Source organism: Trichosurus vulpecula, chromosome 2, assembly GCF_011100635.1.
Source record: "Trichosurus vulpecula isolate mTriVul1 chromosome 2, mTriVul1.pri, whole genome shotgun sequence".
Classification (NCBI taxonomy): Eukaryota; Metazoa; Chordata; class Mammalia; order Diprotodontia; family Phalangeridae; genus Trichosurus; species Trichosurus vulpecula.
Window position 1 is genome coordinate 200793676 of NC_050574.1, and position 15329 is coordinate 200809004.

The 15329-nt window shown below is 38.2% G+C and overlaps 1 protein-coding gene across 1 annotated transcript in view; it reads right to left on the reverse strand.

The window, feature by feature from the left end:
- The window catches only part of NEB (nebulin), a 239440-nt gene that overhangs the window by 60098 nt on the left and 164013 nt on the right, over positions 1-15329 (reverse strand). The window contains exons 112-124 of the mRNA XM_036744010.1: positions 14680-14787; positions 11915-12022; positions 11184-11288; positions 10983-11087; positions 10198-10296; positions 9698-9808; positions 7323-7427; positions 6229-6333; positions 5838-5942; positions 3506-3610; positions 3156-3260; positions 2606-2710; positions 823-927 (exon numbers count right to left, since the gene is read on the reverse strand). Coding sequence (XP_036599905.1) covers positions 823-927; positions 2606-2710; positions 3156-3260; positions 3506-3610; positions 5838-5942; positions 6229-6333; positions 7323-7427; positions 9698-9808; positions 10198-10296; positions 10983-11087; positions 11184-11288; positions 11915-12022; positions 14680-14787 — 1371 coding nt within the window. The remainder of the gene's footprint in view (positions 1-822; positions 928-2605; positions 2711-3155; positions 3261-3505; positions 3611-5837; positions 5943-6228; positions 6334-7322; positions 7428-9697; positions 9809-10197; positions 10297-10982; positions 11088-11183; positions 11289-11914; positions 12023-14679; positions 14788-15329) is intronic.

Here is a 15329-nt window from a genome sequence, read left to right on the forward strand (position 1 = left end):
ACAAAAAAAGAGAAAACAGGAAATTAAAGATAAAACTATCTGGTTGTAAGTCCAGGAATTGCTGAAAATTTCAAAGACTTTGTTTTAAAGTTAACTTAATGAGCATACACAGATGGTTGGATTGATTGAGGAAGGGTTGGCAGAGTATACTGGCAAATTCTTTTTGTCAAATGGCTTCCTGTCTGGACAAAGGATAAGAAGAAGAAGAAATATGAAGTCAAAGACCACAACTATCAAGCTAGAAAATTTTCTGACCATTGTCATTGCAATCTCTCAGACTACTAGGCTACAAATTATATTAAACCAGATAGTCAACCAGCATTATTCTGAGAATTCTGGGGTCTCTGACTCAAATCCTATGCTTAAGCTCATATCACTAATCTTTTCACTTTATTGATACCTGAATCTTTGTTTCTCTTCACAAAGACTTGCTATTTCACTAAATATCTGAACAAAGTAGGGGGGAAACCTGCCTAGTAAGACTCAGTGGCAAATGGCCAAGTTTTCCCACAACTCTGCAGATTAGTGGTTTAATTCTTCTATTTTATTAAACTTTTTTTAAGCATGAGGACTTTGCTACCAGTTTTTCAGCCCAGTGGAGGCTTTTTCAGAAGGCTCCAATAGTCTTTGAATATGCCCTTCCCTGCTATCTGTGGAATATATGTGCAGATCTCATTGGTTAGTGGCATCATAGATATTCTCTCTTGCTAGCTTTTAATCTGTTCTTTCTTTTTCTCTTGCTATCATTTCAGTTCATTTCAATAAGCAGTCTAGGATACTTACGGGGAATAAATAGATCCATTATAAAAAGGTCATGCTTACCTCATCCATCAGTTGAGTTGCATATTTGAAATGCTTATTAATTGGACAGTCAGCTATGTACTTGAAATTAGACTTTGTCTTTTCAAATAATTCCTTGTACTTGTACTAGAGAAGGCAAATAGAAAGTTGTCATTTTAAAATACAACATGCTGTGATGTAGGATGCTAAAAAAGGTATATGACAAGTTCTTAAGCATAACCTGTAATAAAAATCTGTTTATTAATTAATTCAGTGAATAAAATGAGCTCTCACCAGTAGACCCAAAGACTAGCCTGAAAAGACATTTTTCATGAACTAGATGACTTAATAATACATCTATCTCCCACTTTAGGCAAAATATATTCAAGCCCTATTTCTTTCCTTGCCCATAATGATTACCTTTGGCTTAAAGAGAAGGCCTCAAGTACTCAAAGGGGGTGTTTTTTATCCATTCACATGAATACAGTCTTCACTGAGTTTGTCATTGAGTCTTTTTTCAGTTGTCTCTGACTCTTTGTGACCCCATTTGGAGTTGTCTTGGCAGAGATACAGTAATGGTTTGCCATTTCCTTCTCTAGCTCGTTTTATAGATGAGGAAACTGAGGCAAACAGGGTTAAGTGACTGGCCCAAGGTCACACAGCCAGTAAGTGTCTGAAGCCAGACTTGAACTGAAGATGAGTTTTCCCGACTCCAGGCCCAGCACTCTATCCACTGTGCCACCTAGGTGCCCTGTTCACGGAGTTGTCATAGATAATTACATAATGTTAGAAGTTAGAGACTTTAACTATTACATAGTCTAATGCTACCATTTTACAGATGAGGAATCTGAGGCTCAAGGAGTTTAGGTGACTTGCTCAAGGTCACACAGCTAATTAGTAGTATAAAATAACCTCTTTACCTTTGCTGGGTAGCATTGATTCTCACAGGGCAATTTCCTCATGGCGTGTTAATAGGAAGTAAAATTCCCTTTCATTAGAAACATTCTCTCTCTGTCCTAAGCTCTCTCTTTTTCCCTCTCTGTCTCTGTCTTTCATTCACAGCATTCCAAACTCTAATACAGAATTTCCCTAGGAGATTAAACAATTGCCAGCTAAGCTCTCAGAGGGTTTGGAAGTGAGGGTAAGAATAAGCATGCAATCTTAGAGGCATGTAGCTGGCATGGTGGATAGAGAGCTGAGCCTTGTTTCAGATAGAGCTAAATTCAAATCTAGCCACTGGCTGGGTGACTCAGTTTCCTCATCTGTAAAATGGGGATAATAGTACTCCCTACCTTTCCAAGTTATTGTGAGAATTAAATGAGGAAATATTTGAAAAATACTTAGCACAGTCCCTGGCACATAGTAGGCACTTATTAAATGCTTGTTCCTTCCCTCTTTAGATCTGGAAAGGCAGAATTATAGAACTTTGCTCAGGGTACCAAAACTGAACTTGTACTTCTGAAACAACTGAGTTTAGCAGCTAGTTAGAAGGATTAATTAATTAAAATTAAAAGGTGCCATCCATTTGTGAGTCACTATGGTAACTAATTTCCCCTCCCCCTCCTCACCTGAATTTCTTAATTACCTGTATTCTTCTCACATTATGGACTATAAAATTGATTTTAGAATATGTTTTCAAATGACTAATTATAATCTTTTGCTTAATGATCCCTGAATATGCCATTTGATGCTTTACTGGATTCTGTTTAATTTTGTGTAGGCGACTGTTTTTTTTGGTCAAATAGCTAACGAGAAATCTTCTGTGTCCTAAATCTTTGTCAAAAACAAAATGACAATAATCTAAGCATCATAAAGATATACGTACCTTGCTATAAAGGGTCTTGTTCTGTTCTGCCAACATCAAGTCAGGGGTATCATAGGCATAGCAACCAATGCCCCTAAGCCATGTCAAGTCTTCTTTGTATTTAACCTAAAAACAAGTCACCATGAAAACACTTTTAAATATCTTTACAAATATGGCTTGATACTGAAGTCTATGTGAGGAGAGTGATATAAATAATTAAAGGCCAAGAAAAAAGTGATTTACTCATGTAGCATCATGCACTGACTGCATGGCATTTGTCACTTACATAGGGGATCAAAACAATTTTAACTGTCTCTCAAGCCATGCTAGACTAAGCCAATACAGAGGAGCTGTTTCTTAAAAAACTAATGGTCATTTTAGGAGGAAAAAAAGTCTTGTCAATTTAATTTCCCCTTTGCTTAATTCAGTTAGAGGTAGGTTATTTAGCTTTCATCTTTAAAACTTGAGAACTTTTTAAAATTATAGAAATTTGAATCACTAATGACATAGGCAGAGATAACACATACATATACGTTTATGTATAAACACAAATAAAGATTTTAAGACTCACATCACTGACGGCATCAGTGACAGCCCGGTGGTGGTAGTGTTCTGGGCGATCTGGAATTGACATCCAGATTCCTAGTTGGTTCATATAGTTCTCCTTGTATTTCACCTGTGGCAGAAGCACAAAGAAAGTCAATGATTCTTTCCCAGGGTTAAAATAAACCATGACTCACCCATTGACCAGTTTGGCTTTCCCCTCTCTATTCAGTTATTTTTAGAAAGTGTGGGTGTTAAGTTGTGATGCCAGGGTGGGCAGCCACAGGACAGTATCTCTAATTGAGATGTATAAGAGGAAAGCTTGAGGAAAGCATCATTTAAATGAGTGTGAAAGAAAAGAAGAAAATAAGGACATACGCTGCTGATGTCATCTGTGACCTTGCGGTGATAGACAATGTCCAGGGCATCCTTCACAGTGTGGTATTTCCCTTTGGTGGCATGGAATGTTTCTTTGTAGCGTAACTGAAAAGAGAGAGGTACGTATGTCACAAACAGGCATCCAAATAAACCTTGTAGGGCTCTCTCCAGCACTAACTTTTTCTCATGGGTTTAGACTTGAATACCTTATTGTAGGTCTGAACAAAACTCAGTTGGAGAGGGGAAAAAATAGGTTCATTAAGCCTGAAACGTAACAATTGGCACAAACACCTTTATTTCTTGGGGTAGAGTGATCCCTTTCTGGAGCTGCGGTCATGATTCTAGGCTACATTAAATTTCAACTTTAGGTTTGGTTTTGTAGTTTTGCCCTTTTACCCAAGGTCATTGATCCTAAAACAGGATTTCTCTTTGTGTCTGGACAGATTTTAGACTCAACCAGCTGTATGGTATAAAGCTGAATCTCTTATATTCTTAGCAGATTCTCATCAAAAGAACTATGTCTGCTTTCACTTTTCACATTGGCCATTATGCAAGTTGGTCAGATATTCTTCCAGGACTGGAAATAGACATTTACTGTAATGGTCATAGGTAACTACACCCACTTGTTTTCTAGATGTCAGCCATATACTATAATTCTTTTTGGAGGATTATGGTTTCTCAATCTAGCCACTACTCAAGCCCCAGGAACATTCATCTCACTAAGAGGTACAAGCCTTTAGCACAAAGCACACAAAGCATCCCACCCCGATATTTTTATATAGGGGAAATCTGTTTAAATGTACATTGAATCTAGTCTTGAAAGGGAAGACTGTGGTGGGTGGGGTGAGATGCAAGTCGCAAAAGAGTTACATATAACCTAAGAGGGATATGTAGATGAAGAGAGTTCATCATATATATGTGTGTCTTTTTTGGGGTAGTGGGCAATGCTACTTCCTTTTCCCCATCAGAAGCACCCCAAAAAATCCAGCTGCACAGTCCCTATAATACCCAGGACCCCACAAATAGTGGATTCTGGGGGCAGTTCCCCAATTTGATACACCCTAAGGGCCACTTAACCTAGAAAAAGTTTTTCCTTGTAGTCCCAGCAGAGAACAACACCTGCCTCTAAGTGCCTAGAAATCCCAAAATGGGCTGTACTATGATGAGCTTAGGGGAAGAGGAGAAACAGCGGAAAGGGCTCAATTTGTGATCCAATGGCTTCAATCCACATGGTCAGCATGATTCTGGGATTATTGGGTATGGTAAGCCCAAGCTTGGGGACTAAAATTCAACTTTGGTAAAGGGTCTATCCTTTGGTGACTGATTCTGACATAGCAGGAAAAACACTGAATTTGGAGTTGGCCAACATGGGTCTGAATTCTACCTCTCCACCTGTATTACCTGTGTGACTGGAACAAGTTACTTCTCTCTGATCTTATTTCCTTATCTGTAAAATGAGTGGGTTGGATTAAGTGACTTTTTAGGTCTCTTCAAACTCGGAGTCTAAGGTCATGTAAGCCAATATTCTTCATTATTCAAAATGGGAATGTTTTACCTGAGCGTAGAGCAGTGATCAGAGAGTTGAACTCAGAGTAGGGAGGACTTGGGTTTAAGTTTTGCCTCTAACACATCCTGGATACGTGACCTTGGTCAAATCGTTTAATCTCTAGTTTTGTTTGTTATTCAGTTGTTTCAGTTGTGTATGACTCTTTGTGACCCTATCTTGAGATTTTCTTGGCAAAGACAACTCTCTATGACTATAAGCTTTAGGGAAGGTGCTAACCTACATTGGTAGAAGGTTTCCTCACTTAGGACTTCCTTTATAGCAATGAAATCATGGGTTTAGTCCCTATGACTATCCCTATATGGCCAATGTGTGTGTGTATATATATATATATATATATATATGTGTGTGTGTGTTTGGTTTATGCCTATAATTTTATTGGTATAGGGAAGTCTCAGTGAGGAAATGCCTTCCACCAAAGCAGATTTGCATTTGCACTAAAACTTGTCTTCTTAGAAAGTTAGAATAAGAAAGAAGAAATTTAGAAAGAAAGAAGAGATTCCAAATTTATCCACATTAGCATAGAGAGTAGCTATATATCTGGAAGCTTTCTCTCAGCTGTGTCTTCTGCTCCCTGGCCTGGCTTCATTCATCTGTATGTTAGTTGTATGACATGAGTTATATGATAGGCATTGGAAACATAGAAATGATTTGATTATTTTAATGTGTTATCCTAGCTGTTTTATTGAGTGTGCTTCAGTCCCAACTCCATCCCATCATGGCAGAGCAGAAACGAGGAGGAAAAGGGCACATTTCTAGGATACTTACATCACTGGCATTCCAGTAAGCCTTTTTAGCTCTGATAAGGATTGGCGTGTCAGGGACTGGAGTATACCTGTCCTTCATTTTTTCGTACTGAATTTTGTACTTTTTCTAAAAAACGAAACAGAGAGAGGGAATCAGACTCAGGTTCAAGTGCTTTCATCCAGTGCAACCTTTGCCACAGAGGGGTGCCCTACCAATTTCAAAGCTTTAGGAATGTTATACTTCATATTCAAGAGCTTAGATTTAGTTTTCACTTTTCAATCAAGCTAAACACTCTTCATAAGTGACTACAAGTAGATGCTTGATGGTGAAGTTTTTAATGAACTAAGTAATATTTTATTATCTATTTTATAACTATGTTTTAATTTGTGGTGGTGTTGATTTTCCATCTTACCTCACTGACCATGTCCTTCACATCTCTAGCATGGCTTAAGGCTTTAGTCTGGTTACCAGCATGATGATGGGGTCTCTCTTTGGTGGCCAATTCAACATATAGATACTATAAAAACCAGATAAAGTATCATTAGAACATCGTAATTGTTATTGTGGCACTTGTAGTATATTCTCTCATCCTGTTCATAGCCCAAAATACGAACAGGTGGCACTGACTGAGGTTGCATGAACTAGATTCTCATCATAATTTATTTTTTTCATGGATTCAAATAGGACAAACCACACTTTTTTCTCTTCTCTGTCCCTCTCCCCCAACATAGTCAAACTCATCCATTCTCAAATATTTCTATCACCAAGGGCAGCAACCTCTAAGAAGCAGGAGGGTCTTAGAGTATCAGCCTATCAAAAGAATGTATATTTATAATCCTAAGACCAGCCTAGCTAAGTTTGGAGAGGCTTATAACCGTGTGATTGGCCACCAGGGGATGATTCTTTTTTTTTAGCCTCTGAAATTCACTATTGTTGTTTACAAAGACATAAAGAAGTTTTCTTCTGCACTGAGGAATCGGGGATCTTTTCAATTATTGACATGTGGATGTCCATATTGAAAATTATCCTTTGAAAGCCATCTTTTAAAGGAATGAAAGGAGGATAAGATGATTCTTATCTGCTGTATCTTCCACAAAGAACATCGTGTATCAGTCTATGTCTGAGTACATAGAATGCTGTTTAATTTGTCTGTGTGTAGTCTTTTTGAAGCCAATCAAAATATTCTTAGATACTGTGTAAGAGTCAGTAGATCATTTATCTGATGGCAAAGGTAGTCCAGGGAGGCTATACTAGAGTATTTAGAAGCACAAGAAGTAGCATTACCTGCTATCCTAAAATTTGCCACCACTCCTGGCCCCCTCCATTTTAAGAGGAACATTGCTGCAGAGGCCAAAAATGAATATCCAGAGCCAGCTGCTGAATGTGGTCAACTAGTGGAGTAGCATCAGAAGCAGACAGTTATACTTGCATTAGTTATATGGGTCTCATTGGTGATCTTCAATGGGGCATGATTATTATGCTATATTTCCCATTAAGTTTTCTTACCTGACTCTGAATCTTCTGTCCTTTCTTGGCTCTTAAATTGTCAGGAGTATCAAGAATTGAAGTAAATATTGATTTCTGCTTTTTGCCTACAGCTCTGTACACCAACTAAACATAAAACAAATCATTATCAACATATGTTAGTGATGTTTTATATAGCATTTATAGAAACAAGTTGAACAAAAGAGAAAGATAGTAGGGTTGAATGAAAATTAAATGAATAAGGACAAATGAGCAATCACATTGACTAATCATAGAAACAAAAGACAAGTAATTAATGTAGGCGTTCTCCTCAATAGATGGCAACTTATCTATACTTTCTCATCCTGTGTGATTCTTGTCCATATCTTCTCATGTATTGTCCCCTAGGGGAGGCAGGATAATCTACCTAAGTTAAGGACTTTCCTTTAGATCTCTTGATGTTCCAAAGAAACATATGGACTGTTCATCAATTTTTCCCTTGCTCTAACTATGTGATTAGCCCACTCCATTTTCAAAACCAACATATTTAATAATCTTTTGTACAGTTTTCCTGTACAGTTCTTTACTGGTAACAGGCTGCCACTTACTAAAATCCATTGTATGTTGCAACACTGCTCATCGTGTGACCTACAATTTTAATTCTTAGGAAGTAGACATCATTACTGGAAGAATATTGACATTAAAAGATTGAGTCTGTATCAGGGGTCCCTAAGAGCACTGTGCAAGTTTCTAAATGCAATCTACCTCACTTCTTGGCCATCACTAAGCCATGTCATCATCTCCAAACCTCCTTTTCCAGCATCCTGTTATATATTGTCTTCTTCCATCAGAATGTAAGCTCCTTTAGGGCAGGGACTTTCTTGCTTGCTTGTGTTTGTACTCCCAGAGCTTAGCACATAATGAATGCTCTCTCTCTCTCTGTTTCTCTCTCTCTCTCTCTCTCTCTCTCTCTCTCTCTCTCTCTCTCTCTCTCTCTCTCTCTCTCTCTCTCTCTCTTTCCTGTCCACCTCCTATTCATTTCTGCACCAATTCATTGTTCATCTGCCTAAGACGTGTCCAGATGGACCTACCTCACAATTTGTTCAATCAGTTACATATCATAGTCTGGACAATCACTTAGTCTTTCCTATGCAGATATTTAGGATTTTTTTTTATATGATTATAGTTTTCATTTAGGAAGTTTTGAAGGGTTTTGGATCTTGATTTAATAAACATATTGTTATCTACAACCAAGAGAAACTGGATGATGTGAACATCTAAGGAACCTCTCTTCTATTTGTATTCCCTGTTGACATCCTCCATGACAATGGTCCTTTTATGCCTCTTGGTGTAATAGAGGTGACTCAGGGTTCTTAAAGGCTGTGACAATGGAATAAAAGGTCTGATAGGTTCTCTCCTGCTAGGAAGGCTTTGGGATGGATGGGATAGAACCAGTCTAGTCAAGTATAGAGAGTCTTATACTAGTGGACTGATTATATGTGTGTGTGTGTGTGTGTGTGTGTGTGTGTGTGTGTGTGTATTTCTAAGTCTAAGAACGTAAATCATTCCTAATCAGCAATTGTTAGAGCTATTGAAAAAGATGAGCTGACCCAGCTGTTGACATTCTTTAGGCTTTAACTTCATTAAGACAAGCCGATAAGGCAATAAAATGAACAGATGATGGACTGCCTTGATGATTATAATGTCTTTTCCCATTAACAATCAGTAATACTTATAAGAACATCTTACACTTATGTTATACTTTCAACTTTCTAAAGTCCTTTCTGCTTTCATTTTATCTCTATAATTCCTTATTCATAGGTAGGGCAGCAATAATTAATATTCCTTTCTTACAGATGAGGAAATTGACGCTTAATGCAGCCAATTGATTTGCTTAACACATCACAGCTAATTAGTGGTGGAGGAGGGGCGTTTAACAGTGCTGAGGACTCCTGTGTGGGACAAAGATCATGCACGGCTGAAATTACAAACTGTTTGAAAGTATCATAGGTTTATCTGACTATAAACTTATTTGTTATAAAAGAGGTTTTTTTGGGGGAGGAGAAAAGTTGAGGAGAATGGGAGGCAGTGACATAATGCAAAAATAAAGACAAAAGAAAGAATAAACGAGTCAATAAATAATTTAAAATACATAGCAGAGAGCAGAAAGAAGTTTAGGAGGTGATGGAAAAGTAGGATAGTATAGGTACTATTGTATTAAATTCAATATATACTTTAAAAACAAGCTATCTGTAATAGTGATAATTTCACACATAATTCTCTCTTTTTGTTCTACTTTCTATATTGAAAGTTTATGTTTAAGTTCATAAAAATACTTTTTTTTTGAAAAAAGAAAGTAACACAGGAATTCCTCATTTAGTATCAGCATATTGAGAAGTAAAATCATGCATTCTCACCTCACTCAGGTGTGTCTTCAGCTCTTGCACTTTTCTGTATTCAGGTGTGTCCAGCACCACACTATATTTGTCTCTCTCCCTCCTTGCCTTATCAGTATACAGGTAGTTGGACTAGAAAAAAAAATAGACTATAGATGTCTCTTGCAGATCATACATAATTATTTGGCCCTTCTAGTGACTATCATTGACATGTTTTCCTCTGAAGTATTTGTTAAGAAATAAGCATAAATACAGCAAAACTTTTTATGTGTCCCATACCACTTCGCAGTGGGCAAAAGCTACCTCTTCCCTCTCCTCTCACATTAATTGAACTCATTATCTATGTTAGTTCAGGGACATATCTCTTTCAAGTGGGTTGACACTGCACAGGCAGGACCATAAGTATTTCTACCCCCAGAAACAGCTGTATGCATGTGACCTGCTTCTGTCCAAAACTAGGAGACATACTTTTGTATCAGGGACATAGATATGGTACATAATATTGCAGGGATGGAGCTTACCCAAAGCTTACGCAGATGACGGGAACGGACCATGTCAGGGGTATCATAGAGGAAGCATCCTAAGCCCTTCAATATCTGTAGGTCCTCTTTGTACTTAATCTGTGAAGGCATAATAGGAACAGAGATGGCACAGTTAAAAGTTCAAATCTGGGCGAAATAGACAACACTCAACAAATATTTATAGATTAATTTTACTTTAACATTCCCTCTGTAGACTCTACTTAACCAGCTTATTTCATTCAAAACAATCACAGGTGCTTTCATTTAAGCCTCCTGTCCCTGAGCTTAAGAGATAGTTCAATAGGCATTATTTTCTCAATTTACACAGGGGCTACATACACAGAGTCCCTTGGACAGCAGTAGTGTGGCTTTTGAAAGGCAGACATGGCAAGAAGGGAAGGCAGTTATTTCAGGGTATTAGACAATAAGGGTTGAGGGGTGAAAGGGGGAATTGATGCTATAGAATAAATTGATGGGGGTGGAGGGAAATCAAGTCTTCTGATACATACAGAATGACTAAGGGGTGTTCTTTAATTTTCCTAGTTGGCCTTTTCGATGATGTGAGCATTTCTGATAAGCTTTCGGGCAGGAGTGTTTCCCAGAAAGATCCACATAGGAAATGAAAGATTGTGAACAAGGAAAGAAGGAAGTCTATAGAGCATTGGTTGTCTTAGCTGCTTAGAACATGTGGAATGCCTTAGCATAGCTGGAAATATTAGGCGCTGAGCTAGGATGGCCCTCTCTAAGTCCTACCCTAACCACTAGGGCTCCTGTGAGCTGCTTACATCACTGGTGATATCTCCCACATAGCGGCAATGTAGCACTTGAGGTGTGTATGGCAAGGAGATCATGTGTCCTCGCATCCTGAAGAAGTCAGATTTGTAGATCAGCTAAGAGGGAAGAAAATCACATATGTTAAAAGCAGTGTACTTTTGAATTCAGAGTTAAATTTCAACCACTTCCCCTCAGCCTGGAAAAAAACGTACTTCACTGACAGCTTCTTGAGTTTTTTTGACTTGACGGATTTCAGGTGTGTCTGGAGTGGTATGAATCTTGTCCTTTAATTTGTGGTATAATTGTCGATACAGGCGCTATCCCAGAGGAAGAAAAAAAAATACATGAAATGCTTAGCGTAAGATAGGGTAATTAAGGTATATGTTTATTGGTTGACAATCAAATACCCTAGATATTTTGGGAGGGAAAGTAATTTGAAACTGGGAGAGGAAAATAAGTTTGGTTTTTAACTAGGAGATGCTAAATGCAAACTCAAAGCAAAAATTGGAAGGAATGGGCATAAAAGGTATTATTTTTAGTAATTAGACCAAAAAGCAACTTTGTTTGAATACCACACTGAAGATTCATTGGTTCAGAAATAAATGCACCAAGGGGAGTTTTCTTCAAAACTGACATTTTTTTTGCTAGAAAAGACAGTAACTTTATGAATCCTTCCATATTAATTCACCCATTGAAATATTCTGCAGAAGGTGGACAGGGAAGCCTTGTACTATGGAGTTTTACTTTCAATGGGTTAAGTCTCTGCAGGGGCATTGCCAATTATAAAGGTCACATAAGTAAGACTAGTAATAAAGTGAATGCTCTCTTGCCTTGCTGATGTTTGAGACTGGTGCTAGATTCAGCTTAACTCCTTAACATATTCCAAACAAAGACTTATTCACTGAAATAAAATATTTAACTCTGTAGTCCACAGTCACAATACCTCACTGGTAACTTTATTGGCTCTCCGGACATGAACAAATGGAACATCCTTGGGGCCAAGAGTGTAACCATTTGCCTTGAGGTGTTCATAGACTTCTTTGTATTTAAACTGCAAAACAAAAATCAGAATTAGGGGAAAAAACAATTCTTTAAAGGGAGAGGCAACATTACATTTATAGTCTTGTCATCTGTACAGAGAAAAAAGGGATCCTTTTTGTTTGAAAATTCCTATGCATTTGGTTGTAAGGGAAAGTTTGTGGCATGATTCTGGTAACAGAGCCAGCTATGAAAATGAATACTGGGGAAAAAGTCCGTAAGGAGTAGAATGAGAGTGGGAGAGAGGATGGATACAATATCAAAGAGAGAAAAAGGAAGGAAGGAAAAGAAAAGAAAGAAAAGAGGACCACTGAAATAAGTTTTAGTAGAAAACAGAATGAAATGCTCCAGACATACAGGGGAGCACTGAAAGGGACTTGTTGAATTTATTACATTTTTTTTAAAAGCAGACTGTACCCAATAGAGATTCAGTTTCAATCTTCTCCTGTTACACTATATACAATGGAAATGGCCATTTTATTTGGCATTTGTTAAGTTCGAAATAAAAATATTATCCTCAAAATAAGCCCATGGACAGGAAGAGAAAAAATGTTTATTTTTAGCATCTTGCCTAAAAAAAATAAGATTGTAGATAGCAAAGAAGATTAGTAAAAAAAGAGAACAGATTTATCTGCTAGACCTGGTGCTATAATTCTCATGGCTATAGCTGCTCATCGTTGTCTGCTACATCATAGCTAGGAATCTGATAAGTACAGAAGAAGGCTGGAGAAAATTTTTCAGATTTATAAACGTTTACCCTCCCCCTTTTCTGTGGACAGCTATGTGATTCTGAATCTACCGACCTAGCTCATTATTAACTTCTTGGCTTTTTGACTGTGGGGTATAGACTGCAGCCATACTAAATCACACTTTTAGACACTGGCCTGCTTATTTGTTTCCTAGTATTTTAAAGATAAGTATGAGAGAACAGCTAGGTGATGCAGTGAAGAGAGTGCAGGCCTGGAATCAGGTAGACGAGTTCAAATCTGGCTTCAGACACTCATTAGCTCTGTTAGCTAGGCAAGTCACTTCACCCTGTTTGACTTAGTTTTCTCATCTGTAAAATGAGCTAGAGAAGGAAATGCCAAATCAGTCTAGTATTTTTGCCAAGAAAACTCCAAATGGGGTCACGAAGAGTCAGACATGACTGAAAAATGACTAAACAATAACAAAATGGAAGGAGAAGCCCTATTAACCCACAGTGGCTCCAATGGATGATCCCTAGGCTACAGAACCTTATTTTGGACAATGGGCACGGGACCAGTCACATACTGCTGGCCATTCCCCTGGCTGTATTGCCTCTGGGCTCTCGTCCTAGAATTTTTATACGGCTCTTTGAAGGGGTGCAAATGGATGAGTTCCCCTACGCCATTGGCTGTGCTGCATCTACTCTTTGAGCTCACTCTGCAGCTCCCTGCTAAGGGGAGAAGTTGGATAACTGATAACTATTTATTTATAAAGGTACTCAATGTTTGAAGCTAGTAGTGGCTTCATTCCTTTCTCTAATCTTTTGCATTATTATTATTAATTTGTATTATTCTAAACTGGAAAATATCAATAAACAAGCATTTCCATATGCATGGGTGAACAAAATAATAATAGCTAGCATTTATACAGCACTTTAAAGTTCATAAAATGCTTTACAAATATTATCTCATTTAATCCTTATGACAACCGTGGGAGGTCGGGTGTGATTATTATCCACATTTTAGAGGAAACTGAGGCTGATTGACCTTAAGTGACTTGCCCAGGGTCACACAGTAATTATGCATCTGAAACCGGATTTGAACTTGGATGTTCCTGACTCCAGGGCCAGCTCTCTCTTCACTACATCATCTTATGTAGAAAGTCATGAATCTCCATTATGCATAACTTGCATTTAGAATTTCTCTTTCAAGTTTCAAAACTGTCCTGCTTGTCTATGTCTCCTTATGAACACGCTTCTCTTCTTATCTATGCATTTTAAAATGTTACAATGATTCCTCTTCTTTCTTCTCTTCCTTTTTGGCATCATTATCATTAAAGCCCTTCTAGCCTCCAATCCCTCCGTTCACCCTCATTAAAATAAAACCCTTGTAAACAAACAAGTTTGGCTAAGCAAAATAAATCCACACATTGGATGTTCACATAATCCAAAATATCTATAGCAACTGGCATCCTGAATCCCCTATCTTTCTGTCGAGACTCTATAACATTATAATAATCCCGTCCTTTATCGATCCATTCTCAGTACGACATGTGATTCTGAGTTGTTTTCTTACGAGCGGGGGTGGAAGGAGTTTCAAGGATCTGGCCACAGTTTATTGCCTAGGCCTCCTGAGTGACCAACAGCATGGATTTGTGGGATGACAAACTGGGGTAAAGTATAGTCTGTGATTAAGGATCAAAGCAAAGTTAATTAGCCTACAACTTCAACAAGCCCACGGCTACTTTGTCACTGGCACTCATTCTAACTCATTGAGCTAACTAGTGGTTAGAATGACAATGCCCCTACCACACTGAGTGAGCATGCCAGTGGAATGCTCTATTTACTTCTTCCCTCTGTATATCATGTTGAACTTGTAGAGAGAGCCTGGAGGGATAGAAGTAGCCTGATTCTAAGTACTTGTTCCAGAACACCCACGACACTCCAACACCTCTAAGTTGTCACTTCTGTGCCTTATTACTTACATAACTACTCATGTATTGGGCCTCCTTAGCCTTCTTAAAGTTGGGAGCATCCCCTGGAATCCTGTATCCAGTGGGGAGGTAACGTAAGCCATCCTTTCGGTATAAATACTGCAAAGATAAGTAAGAAAAAAGAGGTTAAAATCCTATCTATTCGTTAAGTGACTGACCTAAGTTAAGGACATTCAAGACAAAGCTTACACTGGGTTGCTCAATAGATGCCTTTGTGCTGATTGAGCTGGAATGAATATTTCAGAAAATAACAAGGGAGTCAGACCTCTAAATATACCTTTGTTGCTTTGGGGTGGGACAAAGAGGATAGTTATTGAGAGGGATGAGAGTAGGCGATTGTAGAGGACATTTATTTAGCCTACAGGTTACCCTAAAGTTTTTTTGGAAAGACCTAGGAGAAGAAGAAGCAAGGATCTGAGCTCCATCACTTCCCCTGACCCCTCCACTAAGTGACATTACAGGAGCCGCCACTAATACACAGAAAGCCCAGCACCAGATGTCCCATTTTTGGAACCTAATATATGTCATAGGATCACAGGGTCATAGACATAGGACTGGAGGGGACCTGAGAGATCATTTAGGCCTTCATCACTTCAACTTCATCACTTAATAGATGAAGAAAAGAGAGGTGAAGTGATCTT